Here is a 15494-nt window from a genome sequence, read left to right as displayed (position 1 = left end):
GATTAGCCTGGTGCAGAATAGCAGGCAAGAAATGCATAGATATAGACCTTGAGAATAAACATACTAGCTTGTGGCGTGATGAAATGACCTGTGGACTTAGAGATTAGTTGTCAAAAGTTTGTCTATCTCACAACTTGGAGCAGATCTTTGTGCTAAATAAGTTACTTGAAGTGAATGTATGGTTGAACTTGTGCCTTCTTCATGCTTCTGGCGTTAACTAAAGTATATGAACTTGAGCTATGTAGGGTTCTTAGAAAGGATTCTAGAACTCAGAACCAAGTTAAGATTTTATCTCACTATAGGAGCATCAATTGGTCGTGATCTGGTGCATGTATGGAGGTGTTTAGTGTTATATTTGTTTTCAAAGGTGCAGAAATATGGACAGCCTATAATCTGATGTGTTTTTAATCTATAGGAGGGTTAATCTTATAGTTAAACAATAAAGTATTACTATTAAAATTACATCTCTCTCATTTGTTCACATTTCTTGTTAGCAGATGCATAGCGAGTGTCTGGGCAATGACAAGAGACTACTAATTCAGGTGATGCTGTTTGAGACCCATTTATGGTTTATTTCCTGTCCTTCCCCTCTTTCATTACTTTTTCATGAGAGCAGAGAAGTCACTCATGGTTCTGATTGTGAAACCTGTATTAGTCAGTGGTTTTAATGCAGTATTTGCAGTTTTCAAATCTAAAGCTTTGCTTTACCCCTTTATATGATCTTCTGTAGTGAACTCTTTTGCAAATTAAGTGTAGATTGTTGTTTTGATTTACTGGATAGGGATGATTGATTACTCATATGCCTCTGCACTAAATATTGCAGCAAGGGATGAAAGGCAATCCAAAATATGAAGACTTATTGGTGGCAAAGAAGCTTGAGAATCTTGTGTGGTGATGGATTCGAATGCTTTGTATAGATGGGTAGTGATAGGACTCTTAGTTTTTCTCTTACCTGTGTACCCTCCTGTTAATTGCTCGTCTTTGATAATTAATGTTGATGCAACAATGCCTGTGGATATGGTGTGCAGTGTTGAATTTCTTTGTTACTTGTTATAAGCCTTTTCACAGCATGTTCCTGATATCGTAGGAATACCAAATTTTTAGTACTTTAAAACTGCACATATTTGTTACTGGATTTGTATCTAAGCTTTTGCCATTAGGGTCATGTCACTTGAATCTGTACGGGAGTTTTAGACTCACAGTTTGGGGCATAAAATATTTCAACATAGTTTTGCCATCATAGTAACTCGAGTGTATTATTATGGAAGTGACCGTCCAGACATCTGCTTTTTAGGCCATGGCTAACCAATAACGCAATTACCATGACCTTGTTATGACAACGGCAATTATAGAATCAATTGGTTATGCTTTAATCTTTTATATATATATATATATATATATATATTTGTTTAGCCTATTCTATGAAACTATTTAATAAATGACCTAGTTATCACTTATTTCATTTATATCTCCAATCTAAGCAAAGTAATATTACTCAACTTATGGTGCATAAATAAGTTGAATTAAAAGGTGCTGACAATGGGAAAACAAAAGTTTGATCTCTGTTACCGTACCGGTTTTCCCCATGCGCTAGTAGTACCACTGCCACCCACAATGACTGACGATTATTTCTCCAGCAATAAGGTTGGGTAAGATGTTGGCTTATTCAGCAGTGGCTTTTGCTTGTCAACCAATGGTAAGGAACTGCAGCAGGCAGGCTCGCCATCACACTTTATGGCAAATACGGTAAAAGATAGGATTCTACCGCCTTTTTAATGTTTTGCTTCGACAAGAGCGCAGTACTTGAAATGTAAATTGTTTCCATTACATTGGAGCCCTCCTATTGAAAAGTGGCCAAAAACGTGTAACAGGCTTCAGCTCAGTCTTTCTCCATTGCATTACTCTCCTTGTTTCCCCAATGAGAAAAGCACAATTTATGAATTCAAACACAAAAATCCCAAGACTGACGCAACACAACCCATTTCTCACTCATCTTCGTGGACAAAAATAAGCAACTTAAAACCAGAAGAATCCTGACAAGTCCAATTTTTGCAAATCCAACTGTTTGCCTGGTCACACCAAATATCTGGAGTGACAAATTATTACAATAACCACAAGCAACATAACTCCAAACTGAATAGTATAACAACCAGACGGCATAAAGCAGGACACTGATTTCACAGAGGCCCCAGAGTTCCCTCACTTCGGGTCCTTCGCATGGAAAGCTCCGATTTAAAAGTCAGAAATTTGTTACTAAGGTCGAAATAGTGATTTCGATGATTGTTTGTTGCTTTTGTTCTGCTAGGAGGCAGGCGACCATGCCTGCCTCTGGACTGTCTTGGGGAAACTGTGGCTTGACTTTTATGACCATGAGTTGATGAAGAGGATGGCCGATGGGTAGCACTGCCATGGTTACTCTTTCTTGTAGCTTTGTGCTCTGATCTAAGTCCACGATCAAATTGATGGGCACTGATGCCTAGCCGAACTGAACGTTCTGCAGCATCCTTCAATGTGCTGACTTTAATAGCCTGCCGATTAAAGTAAACTAAATGTGGAAGAAGGCCTTGCAAATGTTTCTTCAGATGTTCATCTCCAACGTTCTTCTGTGCTGGGTTACCTTCCAAGCTGATGGCTTGCAAAGAGTTATAGTTTGCTGCAAGTTGGCCAAGACATTTGGCAGTAGAGATTTTGTTGAAACGCAGATCCAACACAGTCAATTTTAAGAGGCGATGAAGACCTTCTACCTCACTTATCTTGTTTCCAGCCAAGTATAACTCCTTAAGAGAGGAACAAGAAGCCAAACCTACAATGAATTATGTGAGGTAAAGTAGATTAGAGGATTAAAGTACTGGTAGGTAAGGAGTATAGCAAGGAAAATAGGACAGCTAATCACTTGCAGTTGTGTGTCACATACCATGACCAATTCTAAATATCCTGTTGTAGCTCAGGTCCAGCACACGAAGTCGAGTAAGTTCACGTAAACCCTCAATGGTGGATATATTATTCTTTGACAGATTCAACATGTGAAGACCTCGAGGAAGAGCACCAGCAGCGATCCTTGCTGAAGCACGCATACAGACAAAAGAACATTTCCATAAACTTCAAATCATAAGCTTTAAAGCATGTCTAGATTTGAAGACAAATGCAGAAGAAAACTAATATTGTAGCAGTTGAAGATACCCACCTATTGCATTTCCTGATAGATTAAGCACCTTCAAGCTCACAAATGCACAGAGAAATGGTATAACAACCAAACCATGGTTGGCCAGCTGAGCTGTGGTTGCTGAGGCACTCAACGAAGATATATATCTTTTTGCTGCTTCCATGCCAGGAGACACCTTACCGTCCGCCTTTGCAGCAGTAGAACCATTTGAGACAACAGGATCCTCCTTCACATGATCATTGGGATGGTATAATTCATATGTTTCTTCCAACGGGCTGCAGTGTCGAAGATCATTAACCCATTCCTCAATTCGCTTAATCTTAAAATCCTTGCCAGTCAATTCATTCCAATCTGAAACTGGCAAATCTTCTTGCAGGATTTTCACCGAGTTTACCTCATCTGAAACTGGCACTATCCAGTCCTTTGCTGAACCAGAATAACTATAAGAATCATATCTATCATAGTAAGAATTTTCAAAGTTATTTTTCTGATTTTTATCTGTGATATCATCTCTTCCTTGTTCTTGCATCACCACTGTATCAACCTCATAAATTGTAATCTCCTTCCTTCTCATGTTGAGAACATGTACATCCTCAGAAGATCTTGGACGGCGTGTTAAATATTTAAAAGGAGAATGTCCTCCAGAGGTGAGTACAGATGCAACAATGTTTGGCATAGAACATGATTTTACAATCACAGGTGCATTATTAGGTGTACGGTCACCAGAGCCATTCGCACCCTCACCAGACAAAAGTAAATCAGAATTATCATGGCCATCCTTTTCTGAATGCTGAGGGTCTCCTATAGAGAAAACCGGTTCATTATTGACACGGTTAGAACTTACTTGAGCAGATTCTGAGCACAGAGCTTTTTGGCTCACTAATGTATGTTTGCTGCCATCTGCTTCAACCAACCCATGGTCATGGGAATCAGAAGAAAATCCTTGATCAGTCTCATCGTCTGTATCAATTTTTCCAGGAACCCTTCCTTCCAGGCACAGTCTACTTCCTAGGGACTGACTCTTCTTAAGATGGTGCCATTTCTGATGGACCCTGGTATCAGTATCAAGATCAATTTCGTGTTTTATTTCCTCTGATTTCCACCTATGGCAAACAGAAGAAGAATTCATAATAGGTTTGACACTTTCATGAATCTCAGCAATAGGTTCTGCCATGGGCAAGAATGAGTCCGTGACTGTAGCTTTATTGAAATCCTTGGGGGCTTGAACTCTTGAAGAATCTTCTAAAGTCTTATGCATTGCTTCAACAGATGACTGGACTGTTTTCTGATGACAAATGAATCCTTGAGTCAGGAAACACCACAGTATATAACCCAAATTTTACTAAAGTAAGCTGTCAAAAACCTGAAGCAAATCTTAGACTTACCTTTGGTTTCTGGATGTGAGCATTGAAGCATGAAAACCTAACCATTGTGGTGATACAGACTTACGCTACATCCACACACACCTACTGTTGTGTTTACATAAAAAGCTATGAGCACGAAACTACTCTAATCATTAAGGTTCAAAATCCTGAGAAAAACTCCTAATTCTGCTACCATAAAAAATGACAAGCTACAATCAAACTTCTGGGGACCTAACAAACACTGACATTAGCCATAATCAAGCGAAAGACCCTCTGAAACACGCAGCAATCTCCAGATATGTGATGATCTCGATCTCCTTAAAACACAAAGCAGAATCACCCCTTCGTTGTCCCCCCACACCCACTTTGAGGTGCGAGAAAAATTTAGTTTCGTTGCAGCGGCCAGAGTGAAAAAGAATCCTTTCCAACTAGGAAAACCAAATCCCTAATGAGCATAAGAGACACCTGCCTGACTATAATGAAAGAGAAAGAGAAAAGGATCACATAATCTACAAGTAGATACTGAAGTGAGAACAGTGTAGGCAGAGTAATGAAGAAAATTTAAAAATTTCAGGATAATCTCTACATTGAAAGAATGCAGCCGAAAATTTTTAACAAGCAAAAACAGGATAGACAATCAGACTGCAATGCCTAATGTTTCTTATTTCAATGTCCTTTGGATATGTGAAACCAACTAATTTAACATAGCAGACATCTTTGTCAAAAAGGATTGGAAGATTAAGAAAAAAATGGAGAGAAGAAGGAAACTTTAAATCCTCATTACGAGGGCAAGTTGTAAATAATATCTAATGAGACTCCATATTGTATTCTTACTACTCTAACAAGATTAGACTTTCCTTTCATTCAATAAATTCATTCCAGGAAATCAGGCATCTAGGCAAATTTTGAATATTGATCGAGAACAAAATCTCAGATACTGAACAAATAAGAATCAAGCCATGAAAGAGAAGACCACCAACCAGATTGTACATCAAAGACAACCAATGGTCAACAAGAGATACTGAGATTTCATATGGAACATTAATCCAAGCCCAATAAATTACATCCACATGCAAAAGGAAAATGCCAATAAAAACTAGTCAAAAGAAATTCAGCCTTCATTCTAAGCAAACTTGAATAAAAATAATAATAATAAGGCAGGCGATTTAGAATAACAAATAGCCATAAAAAAAAAAAAAAGCGTCACCGCAGGAAACAAAGAAGATAGAAAACTAACCATTCATAAAACACCCAAGAAAGAAAACCACTCAAAGCGCATGAAACAAGAAAGACCCAGTTTTTATTTAGGTTGAAAGAAAAGAAAGAAGGAAAAAATCTTACCTCTCTATAGCCAGATTGTTTCAAAGCAAGGGCCTTTGGTTGTGTGGCGAGGGAGGCTGCTTGAACAAGAAAAAGTAGAATAAAAACTAACACGTTCCGGTCCTGTTATTGTTATCTTCGTAAACTACGTAACTTTAGTTTAATTTTTTAATCCCTTTGAATGAACGGCGTAAGTGCTAACCCTAAGCTTTGGCTGTGATCTTATAACCCAAATGAACGGCCCTGATTTTTTGCTATTTAAAAGTTCTTTTATTTAAAAAAGAAAAGGTAATTGTGAGAGTAATTAGTAACGTGAATTTTTAGGTGACGGGTTTAGGGAAGTTGGGGCTTGTTTTAAGAGGCAGCCAGAACTCAGAAACGAGAGGTGAAAGGAAAGAGCGGCTCTTTGTCCTTTACGCGCCTGAAAGGTAGGCATCTTATAAGGAATTGTCTCTCTCTTCTCTTTGCCCAACCAAAATAAGCAAGGAAATTGCAACGTCCAGAGGCAACCAAGTTTATTTGAGTGGTAAAATCCAATACCAATAATTAAATAAAACAAAATTATGTACCTTCGCTTGGATATAATTAGGGTTATTTACTATTATGATTTAGACTCATAAGCAAACATAAAACAAGCATCGTCCTCCTACTCCTGACGTGGAAGCAGTCACACCCTCGTCCTTGATTTAAACCTGGTTCATGTTTTCCATATGACGTTTCTACTTTTTCTATTGGATGTGAAGATTACCACAAAAATGCACTTACATGTTTAAATTTTCTTATTTAATAAATTCATGAATTTCGAAATAGTAATGAAGATCATATTTTCATGAGTTTTGCACTATTATTCCTACTATCTTTTAAATCACAATAACGTGTTCGAAGTCTAAGTTTTTTATTTTATTTTATTTTAAATTTTGGTTTTCTTCCCTTTTTTATGACTTGGCTACGATCGAAGATCGATGCAAATAATAGTTTTTGTGCAATAAACTTCGAGAATTCTTTTAGGAATTAGGGTTTAGCGTAGTGCACTAGCTACTACTAGGATTGGTGGTTTAGTACCTAGCTTCTTGCTTTGTACCAATGATTTTATGTTAATGGTTATCACCATGCTTTTTCGTGCTCTTATTTGTTGCATATATTTATTACTAATTTAATTAAGAAAGGGAGAAGTTATTGTTGTAGGGGGGACAGAGTCTATGGATAGCCAAATAGCATTCATTGCACAAGGTTGATTGGTGACCATAGAAATGAAATGAAATGAAGCCGGAAGGTTCCTCTTCACTTGAACTTTTTGTTTTTAATTTCTCTTTAATTGTAGGCCATTGCTTGCTAAATAACCAAACCCAGGCTTTACGAATGCAAAATAGTTTAGAGGTCATTGAGTCATTGCTTTGGAATATACATAGCGAGTAATGTATGACTTGTTCAAATCCCATAAATACAAATGTTTCAAAGAATACTTTTCCCATGGGAATGTTGACCATTTTAATGATTTTCAATTCCCATCTCTATTCCAAAGATTCCTTAGAAAACAGGTGACCTTTTTTACTTTTCTTTTTCTAATCTCAAAAATTTTCAATCAAGCCAAGTTTAATATTGTTATCTTGAGTAGTGTTTTTTCTTTAACTGATCTACTATTTTAAGTAAACATCATATACTAATTAATAAATCAAATATTCAAATGTATCTTGATTAATGCTTTAATTATAATAAAATTGTGATGAATGGGCAATAAGTAAGAACCTAATATCACTATAAGAAAAAACATAACAGAGAATTTTTTTTATTCAAATTTCATCTTGTTTGATATTAAGTTTACAATGAACTTGAATGAGTATGATCAAATGTTAGACTTTATGTATAATACAAAGACATACTTAATTTTTGATACGTGATTTTATAATAAAAATAATATAGATTAGATTAATTGCTATAATTCAGTTCATTAGAATCATCATTTTTTATGCAACTCTTCAATAAGTGAGATTTTAATGCTGTTGTAGATAGAAAGAGGGGATGTAACCTTAACTTTGTGTAGTGAAATCTTAATGACATTGCTACACAGACCTACACCTTTAAATCCATATATAACATGGAAATCTAACCTATTTTATTAAATCATGTTATGCATTGTAAATATTTTCTCGTTTTCAAGATCAAATTAAGTTAATCTGATTTTGATAAAATATAAAAATAAAAAATGTAAATCCACAAAAAAATCTAATATCAAATGCAAATAAGAGTGAAGAGTCTACGGTGGGAAATATTTGAGCCCAAAAACCAGAAGGAAGAGCTGATGTAGTTGATTGGGGGCTCAAACTTTTGATCCATGTAAATTATTGTATGACCCACAATTCATCTACTACAAGAAGGCCCAGGAACCCATTCTTTTATCCGGCCAGCGACCCTTTTTAAAAGGTTAAACCCGGCCTCGTCTTTCCACTTTTGGGCTACCGGTTAGCAGAGTTCATCTCCAATGGCTTCCAGGTTACCCCTTCTCAGAAGAATCTCTAAACTTCTCAGACCTCCGCCTTCCTCACCTGTCCGCACCTCTCGTGCTCTTCTTCTCTAAGGTCTTCGGACCTAACCACTCTCCTTGGTCCTTCGCTTCATCTCGAAGCTCCTGCTCCGACCCTCTTAATCTCCCCCATGATTCTCAGGGACCCGCCGCCATTGATTACCGGTAAGTATCCATCTTTATAATTATCCGTTAAATATTTACTCAGAAAAGGTTTAGGTTTGATTTTTTCTAATGATTAATGTGGATACAGTTCGGTTCTGCAGGAGGATGAATTTCATAGAATAGCTAATTCGACGATCCATGACCTCCAGGAAAAATTGGAGGTAAGCAACCTTTTTTTTACCCGTTTGAGTTAACTTTTTTATTTCTTTTGCTAAATTTAGCTTTGGGCGTGTGGCAGGAATATGGTGATATTGTTCAAATTGATGGTTTCGATGTAGACTACGGGGTAAGGTTAAAACGTCTTTGGTCAGTTTGGAGGTTACTTTGTTTTGGATTGGAGGTTAACACATTGCTTGCATTTGGTAGAATGAGGTATTGACACTAAAACTTGGGGCTTTGGGCACCTATGTGTTGAATAAACAGACCCCTAATCGACAAATTTGGTTATCGTCACCAGTAAGGTATCAATTGTTTCCTCATTATTATTATTATTATTATTATTATTATTATTATTATTATTTAGTTTTGAGAATCTTGGATTTGGCATCGTGTTCTTTGGAATTGAGGATCTTGTGTTGTTTACATTTGCGTCTCCTTGAACTGGGTATGGTTCTTGTGTAGTCATTTGCACATTACTTTCTAGTCACTTTCTTTTTCTCTAAAGTAGTAAAGTTGCATGCAAGCAAATTTGAGTACATAAACAAAGTTTAATATTTTAATCTCAACTCCTAAGTAAACTTAACTGAATGCTGGTATTACCGAAGTTGTGTTTGTTTTTCCTTAAATAATTTTCAGTGATAGAAGACAAGGTGAATCAAATATTTGGGATGTAATTTTCACTTAGCTATTTATTTTTTTGCTCCAAGGCTTTTGATGTATACAGAGAAAGGTGGGTTAGTTGCCAGAAGATTTTTTCATTGGTTGAAACTTTTCATTTAGATTTCAGCTGGGGATTATTTTCTAAGATAGAATGAAAATTTGATGGTTTTTGACCCGCTTGTGTTTTAAATGGTCCTTGTATGAGTAAAAGTGATGAAGTAGTTGGTCCTAGATGATTGATGGGTATATATTTGTGCTAAAAATCAGATATACTTCCAAAACTTGAACACTGGATGTGATGCCTTCTGAAGAGGCGTTCATTAGCTATTTTTTTAATGGTGTTAGCTCAAAATTTTCAAACTAAAACTTTGTACTCTTTTGCAAAAAACAAGCAGAGATTCAGGATAATTTTAGTGATGTAAATCAGCCTAGGCACCAACATCCATAATAAGTTATAAATATCCTAAAAATAACATGTCATTGTGAATTTGAAGCTATACTGCTCTTAGTCTGTAAAAGATCGATTGGTTAAATGTTGGCATCATGGTATGATCTTTGCATTTTGTAATGTCAACAACTTACTTTACAACTTCAGTTGCTGTTTCCTTTCTTCTCTTCTGCCCTTTTTAGTGGCTACAAGGCAGGAAAAAGATTGAACCTTCACGCATCCATCGTTTCTCTAAATAAAAAATTTGGGTACGAATGCTAGGGAATCAAGTTCCACCTATTTGAAGAAAAAGAAAAATGTGTTACCATCATCAGCATTTCCTCTTCTATTAAACTTACATAGCTAAATTCCAACTGCTTGGAACCCTGTGTCTAATTCTTTTCTACAAAGATTGACTTTTCAGTATTTAGTGGGATCACTTAGATGCGGAGGATTATTGTTTTATATGCATATGATTTCGTGTTTTGGACTGCAGCTGACAACAATGTTTAACTAACAACACTTAATAGTAAAGCTGCTTGTGTGTTTTTCACCCAATTCCTGTTGTGACCATTTTGTTTCTTGAAGCATAAATGATGCCAAGTTTTTGTCGGTTTTCATGATAGCATTTTCACAAATTATCATTTTCTTTCTTAAAGGTAATGTTTTCTTTGCAGTGGTCCATCCAGATTTGATTGGGATTTTAATGCTCAAGCGTGGGTTTATCGACGAACTAAAGCAAATTTATTGAAACTCTTGGAAAGCGAGTTGGAGAAATTGTGTGGTGAACCAGTCAATATTTCGTAAACTGTTGTGGATCCTATGATTCTCACATAATTTTGATCTTGGATCCTGGATCTTGGAAGGTTATTTCACCACTTAAGTAGGTTGCTTTGAGGTTCTTCAACAAAATTATGTTTCTAGATTGTTAAATCCCCCTTTTGGATGTAATTTTACAATGTGCGGTGTAGAATTGGTTCCAGATAAATTCTGGTTGAACAGCCTGTTTAGGGCCATGAGTCACTTTACCTCAGCTTCCCCGCTTGTGTTGTGGAAACATCTGCGGTTGCGGCAGCTTGATGATTGGTATAGAGACCATAATTTTTGTTTTAGCTGCTGCTGTGTTTATAAATGGCCTGAAGAAAATAACAAATAATAGGTGCAAAATAAACGCCATTGTCATGGTGGTTGGATCCTGATTTACGGATGTGCATTTTGGTGGTTGCTTACTTCTTGTTATCACATTGCATCCGGATGTTGGTAGTTTTGTTGAGAACGTGGGTGTCATTTTTGCAGTAGGTGGCCAAATAAAGTAGGCCAAGCAAGTTTATCAAGTAGATGAAGAGGGGACAACCTAAGAAGAAAAGGCATATAGATTTTAGCAAAGCGTAAGGAGGCAGGGCATTGAGGTATTTGAGGAGAGCACTGGTATCATTTGAACAAAGAGGTAAGACTTGATGGCATCTTGGCTGAACGTGGCTAGCTGCCAAGAGTGGGACATTATTGATGCACTCCAGGAAACTAATTTCTCTCCCACAGGTGCATTCAACGTTCCAAGTATAGTAGATTGTTTAATCAAGGGGGCCTCTTGCCAAATTTGGATTCATAAAACAATTGTGGCGGATAAACCTCATTTTTTAAAGAACCGATGGTGCATGGCCGCCAAAAAGGCAGGTGTACCGTCGATGTTTACAATTCTTTAACGCTGGTAATAAAGGCCACCCTTTTTGATTAGGGATCCAACCTCTTGTGACAATAGTAATTATCCATAAGAAACTACAGTAAATGTTAATAAAACGTATCCTATTATAATAAACCATCTATCTCCTCCTCCGTAAGAGAGAAGGCGCTAAACTTAGTTGACCAACAGATAGAATTTAGTCCCCCACCAGGTCTAATTAATTCTTTACTGTATTTGTTATTGTCAGTTTTTGCAAAAGAAGGATATGTAGATATTCTAAAGTAGAGGGTAAGAAAGAAATTGGAAAAACAGAGAAACCGGACACCCTGCCCACAGACAGTGAAGATGGTGAGTTGTGGCGGGATGATTACTTGCTTGCTTCAATCTAATTTTGTTGGAATTGATGTTGAACAGCTGATTAGAATATTTATTTATTCACAGCTGCCCTCGGCCTCACCCACACCACAAGTGAATGGTCTAATCGAAACGTTATATACGAGAGGAACCTCCTCCCTCATTCAAGGGTAGTCAGCCTGAAACAAATATATATATATATATATATATATATATATTCGTCAGTCATTGTCTAAGATGGTGAGGTCATGGTCAGCAGCATCCTTAGATCAATCAAAGACCCCATAATATCTCGACGGTCGTTGGGAAGATTTTCAAGCGGCACGCAACCACTGCCACACCTTCAACCCCCTTCAAACAAATCTCCACCACAAATACCCAAGCCCACTTGATGCTTTTCTTTTCATCCAAGTGATTCTTTAATCTTTAATCACACCCGCCTAGCTTGATTAGAAATGTCTTGCTGATCTAATTGGTTGATTAGAGCTAAGAGGCTCCTTCAACCACAATTTCTGTTTGAGGATAACCAATTTTTGACCATATTTTACGTGGGTTGATTGTGATTAATATTTTAATGGATATTACGGAGTTTGTTTCTAATTTAAATAAAGTAGCATTCCTACCTGATTAGAGTGGGGGAAGAGATTCTCTCTGTTAAAAAGTAAAATATATATATATATATTCACTGCTTAAATTATAAATTAACACAATTTTTATTTTAATTTAAAATTATTAAAATATAAAATATAAAATAATTTTAAAAATATACATTAATCATTTTTAAATAGCCATCTTTACCCTTAAGAGCTTCCCCCACCTAATGTGATAGCCACCCATACTCTGTACGTGAAAGAAAGATAGAAATCCTTTGTTTAGTGCATTAAATTCCTGGTGGTGGTGAGAGGTCATAAGCTCCCAGATATTTGCCTAGAAATTATTTTAAAAAAAACAAAATATCTTCCCAACGCGATGTTAAATAAAGTGACTTCAACAAAACCACATCCCAACAAGAAAACCAAGAAATTGAAAAAGAGAATACCCCAGAAACAAAGCTACATCCCATATAAAACAACTCTCCTCTGGTTGCAACCACCATCCCCAAAGTTCTCTCATAGACTGACACACACCTGTTCATCCTGCTCAATGAGAACACTCCAACAAAAGACGTGCGGGAACATGTAATGAGCATTTTAGGCAAATATACAAGTACGTACACCACCAGGGTTACGGCTTTCTCTCTGGGTTAATCATTCTTGGGGATGTGAGGCTGGAAGTGCTTCACACGCAGGAGGCTAGCTAGCTAGCTACCTAGCTATATTCAGAATTTTCCAATTTCAAGGGGCAGCCACATACAACCTTGACAGAGGGACAGGGGGCAGCGGTCCCCCTCCAGGGGATAATATCATATATCAGGTATGAAGAAGGCCTTTACTCATAGGCATACGTGCCTTGAGACTGTCCATGGCATTTCCCTGGCAAACCCTGACATCCATAGGACTGATGAAAACGTTGGGTAGCCCTTCTACGAGTGGACGTCGTTCAAAGATTTAAGGGACACACTCACTTTCTCTGCACCACCACTTGCTTTTTAGATTTCACACTCTGTACACATATCCTTAAGGCTGCTGCCTTGGAGCACCGCCACCCAGTCTTCACATTTTTACCATCCTTTTCGTTTACAACAAGGAAATGTCCAATAAGCCCTACTAATTACAAAATGAATAATTCGTGTACAACGACGTCGCTCCAAGATGATAATCCACAGCTTATCGTTTAAAAATTCAGAGTTATAAAATCGTAGAAGAGATCAAACTAGCAGTAGCACTAGCGTAAATTAACTACACGGTCAACATTCCGTCAAAGATTAATCAAAGACAATTGTTAGAATAGGTTAGATCATCAGAAATACCAGAGGAAACGAACTCAAATCGGACGGCTACACTTCGCCTAGGGGATTATAATCACAAACATATTCGGCATTTTCACTGGATTTTATCAGGCTCTAATTTTCCTAAAGACTCCGTACTCGCTGCGCCTCTCGGACTCGAATCGGCCTGAAACTGAAGCGGACCTTCCGGTTGGATCGGTTGGTTTTTCAACAGCCTCACAGAGTCAACAGAAACGGCGTCGTCATCTGGTCTGCACCGAGTCGCCCAAACAGTACGATAACCGTACTTTCGTTTAGAAGGTGAAGGATCCGGATCATCCTGCAAACATCAATGACAAACAATTTAATTTCATAAAAAAGATGATATAATCCAAACGAGAATGAAGAAATGTAAAAAGAATTTAAAGTGAAAAACAAAGAGAAAACAAGAATTGACAAGAGATCATAAGAAAAAAAACCAACCTGAGAGCGAAGATCTGAAGCATTTTCTCTCAATCTTTTCAACGAAAACAAATTTGTTGATTCAGAGACCTCTCTTTCACCACCAGAAGAATCATCGCTACTAGATGAACTGGATGTCGGTGGAGGCGTAATTGCTACTGTGGACCACGGCACCACCTGATTATCTCCGTCCTCCTCCACATCATCATCAACTGTCACGTCATCGTCAGAATCAACTTCTTCTTCTTCTTCATCATCATCATCGTCATCGTGGTCTTCGTCGTCATTTTCTGCTTCGCTCTCTTCTCGATCACCGCCGTTGACGCACCTCTCGCAGACGGAGACCGTGTGACCAAGCTTGGCACCAGCGGCTCTCCACGGAGTGACAGACTGGCACGTGTGACAGAGAAGACACCTCACGTGTCTCGCCACGAGGAAGTTGGCTCCGTGAACTTTAGCGTCGCAGTTCCAGCAAAGGCTCGCCTGGTCCGATTCACAATACGTTCTGGCCGCCAACTTGCAGAGCTCACAGCTCTTCATTTCCTTCCGTTTTCAACCAAAAAAAGAGAGAGAGGTGTTTTGGATTAACCTATCCGCGAGATCCTTCTTCTTTCGTTTTCCCGGAGAATTTTTTTCTCTTTCTTATTTTATGGAGAATTTTTTCTTTCTTGTGTGTGCAGAGGATGGCGACTGAGAAGAACGAGAAGAGAGAGGCGCAACTTGCAGTGACTTATAGGTACAGCCGTGCTTTTTGTATGAAATTACGAAATTGCCCCTAGAATCCTCTCATATCAGCTGTTAACAAACCAAAGCACCACCACTCGCATGATGATACAGTGCTTATAAAAGAAAATGACTGTTATTTCCTTAATTGACACTAGGAAGATGATAAAAGAAATAGATTTGTTTTGAAATGCCGAATATTGTTATGAGAATGAATATTAAAAAATGGGAAAGAAAGGGCAAACTTGTTATTTCAGAAAGTATAGTGGGCGGTCTAGGGTTTGTGTGGAGAGGACTAAAAAGACAACGGGTGTGGCGCAACGTACTGCCAGGTGTTGGAACCAAAGGGGACAATGGCTTCTGTGGCTTATATATGGCAAATCCCAGCAGCCCCTTCCGCTTCGGGCTTTGGCTCTGTTTCCTCGGTTAGTTGAAGATATTTTTATTACTACTAGTATTTTTTAAGTCTTTTTAATCGACGGTGACGTGTCGGACACGTGGCGTCCGTTCGGAGTAGAGATTTCGATTCGCTTTCCTGTCTTAATCCGGTTGGAAGTTCAGACTTAGCCACGTGGTTTCACCTTGATCTTGGTATCCCTGACGTGTAGGGTAGGGACCCGCAATTTCG

At 37.8% G+C, this 15494-nt stretch overlaps 3 protein-coding genes and 1 long non-coding RNA gene across 6 annotated transcripts; 2 read left to right on the top strand and 2 right to left on the bottom strand.

Moving 5' to 3' along the window:
* The first annotated feature begins 6 nt into the window (after positions 1 to 6).
* Positions 7 to 1165, top strand: LOC110412989 (uncharacterized). Its single transcript, XR_002444916.2, has 2 exons — positions 7 to 542; positions 824 to 1165. It is a non-coding gene; the product is annotated as an uncharacterized LOC110412989 (long non-coding RNA).
* Positions 1166 to 1964: 799 nt separating this feature from the next.
* On the bottom strand, positions 1965 to 6140 carry LOC110412970 (Outer arm dynein light chain 1 protein). 3 transcript variants are annotated; one of them, XM_021423652.2, is made up of 5 exons: positions 5765 to 6140; positions 4549 to 5000; positions 3185 to 4448; positions 2915 to 3061; positions 1965 to 2803 (listed from the first exon to the last, which is right to left on the bottom strand). In XM_021423652.2, the coding sequence occupies exons 2-5, from the start codon at positions 4591 to 4593 to the stop codon at positions 2178 to 2180; spliced, it is 2082 nt and encodes a 693-aa protein (XP_021279327.1). In that variant the 5' UTR covers positions 4594 to 5000; positions 5765 to 6140; the 3' UTR covers positions 1965 to 2177. The 3 variants fall into 3 exon arrangements, with proteins under 3 accessions (XP_021279327.1, XP_021279321.1, XP_021279335.1); XM_021423646.2 differs by having other exon boundaries at positions 5869 to 6140; XM_021423660.2 differs by having other exon boundaries at positions 4549 to 4996; positions 5869 to 6140.
* A 2110-nt stretch (positions 6141 to 8250) lies between these two features.
* Positions 8251 to 10982, top strand: FH (frataxin-like protein). The gene is given in 6 exon segments (XM_021425339.1): positions 8251 to 8418; positions 8420 to 8533; positions 8622 to 8694; positions 8772 to 8819; positions 8900 to 8994; positions 10457 to 10982. Coding segments are annotated over 6 exon segments (552 nt in total). The 5' UTR covers positions 8251 to 8326; the 3' UTR covers positions 10587 to 10982.
* A 1788-nt stretch (positions 10983 to 12770) lies between these two features.
* On the bottom strand, positions 12771 to 15043 carry LOC110426176 (uncharacterized). Its single transcript, XM_021441335.2, has 2 exons — positions 14165 to 15043; positions 12771 to 14021 (listed from the first exon to the last, which is right to left on the bottom strand). Exons 1-2 carry the CDS (start codon positions 14681 to 14683, stop codon positions 13797 to 13799), a joined length of 744 nt encoding a protein of 247 aa, XP_021297010.1. The 5' UTR covers positions 14684 to 15043; the 3' UTR covers positions 12771 to 13796.
* Between the last annotated feature and the right edge of the window lie 451 nt (positions 15044 to 15494).

Source organism: Theobroma umbraticum, unplaced genomic scaffold, assembly GCF_002168275.2.
Source record: "Theobroma umbraticum cultivar Fairchild unplaced genomic scaffold, ASM216827v3 scaffold_30.0, whole genome shotgun sequence".
NCBI lineage: Eukaryota > Viridiplantae > Streptophyta > Magnoliopsida > Malvales > Malvaceae > Theobroma > Theobroma umbraticum.
This window is presented reverse-complemented; position numbering and strand designations above follow the sequence as displayed.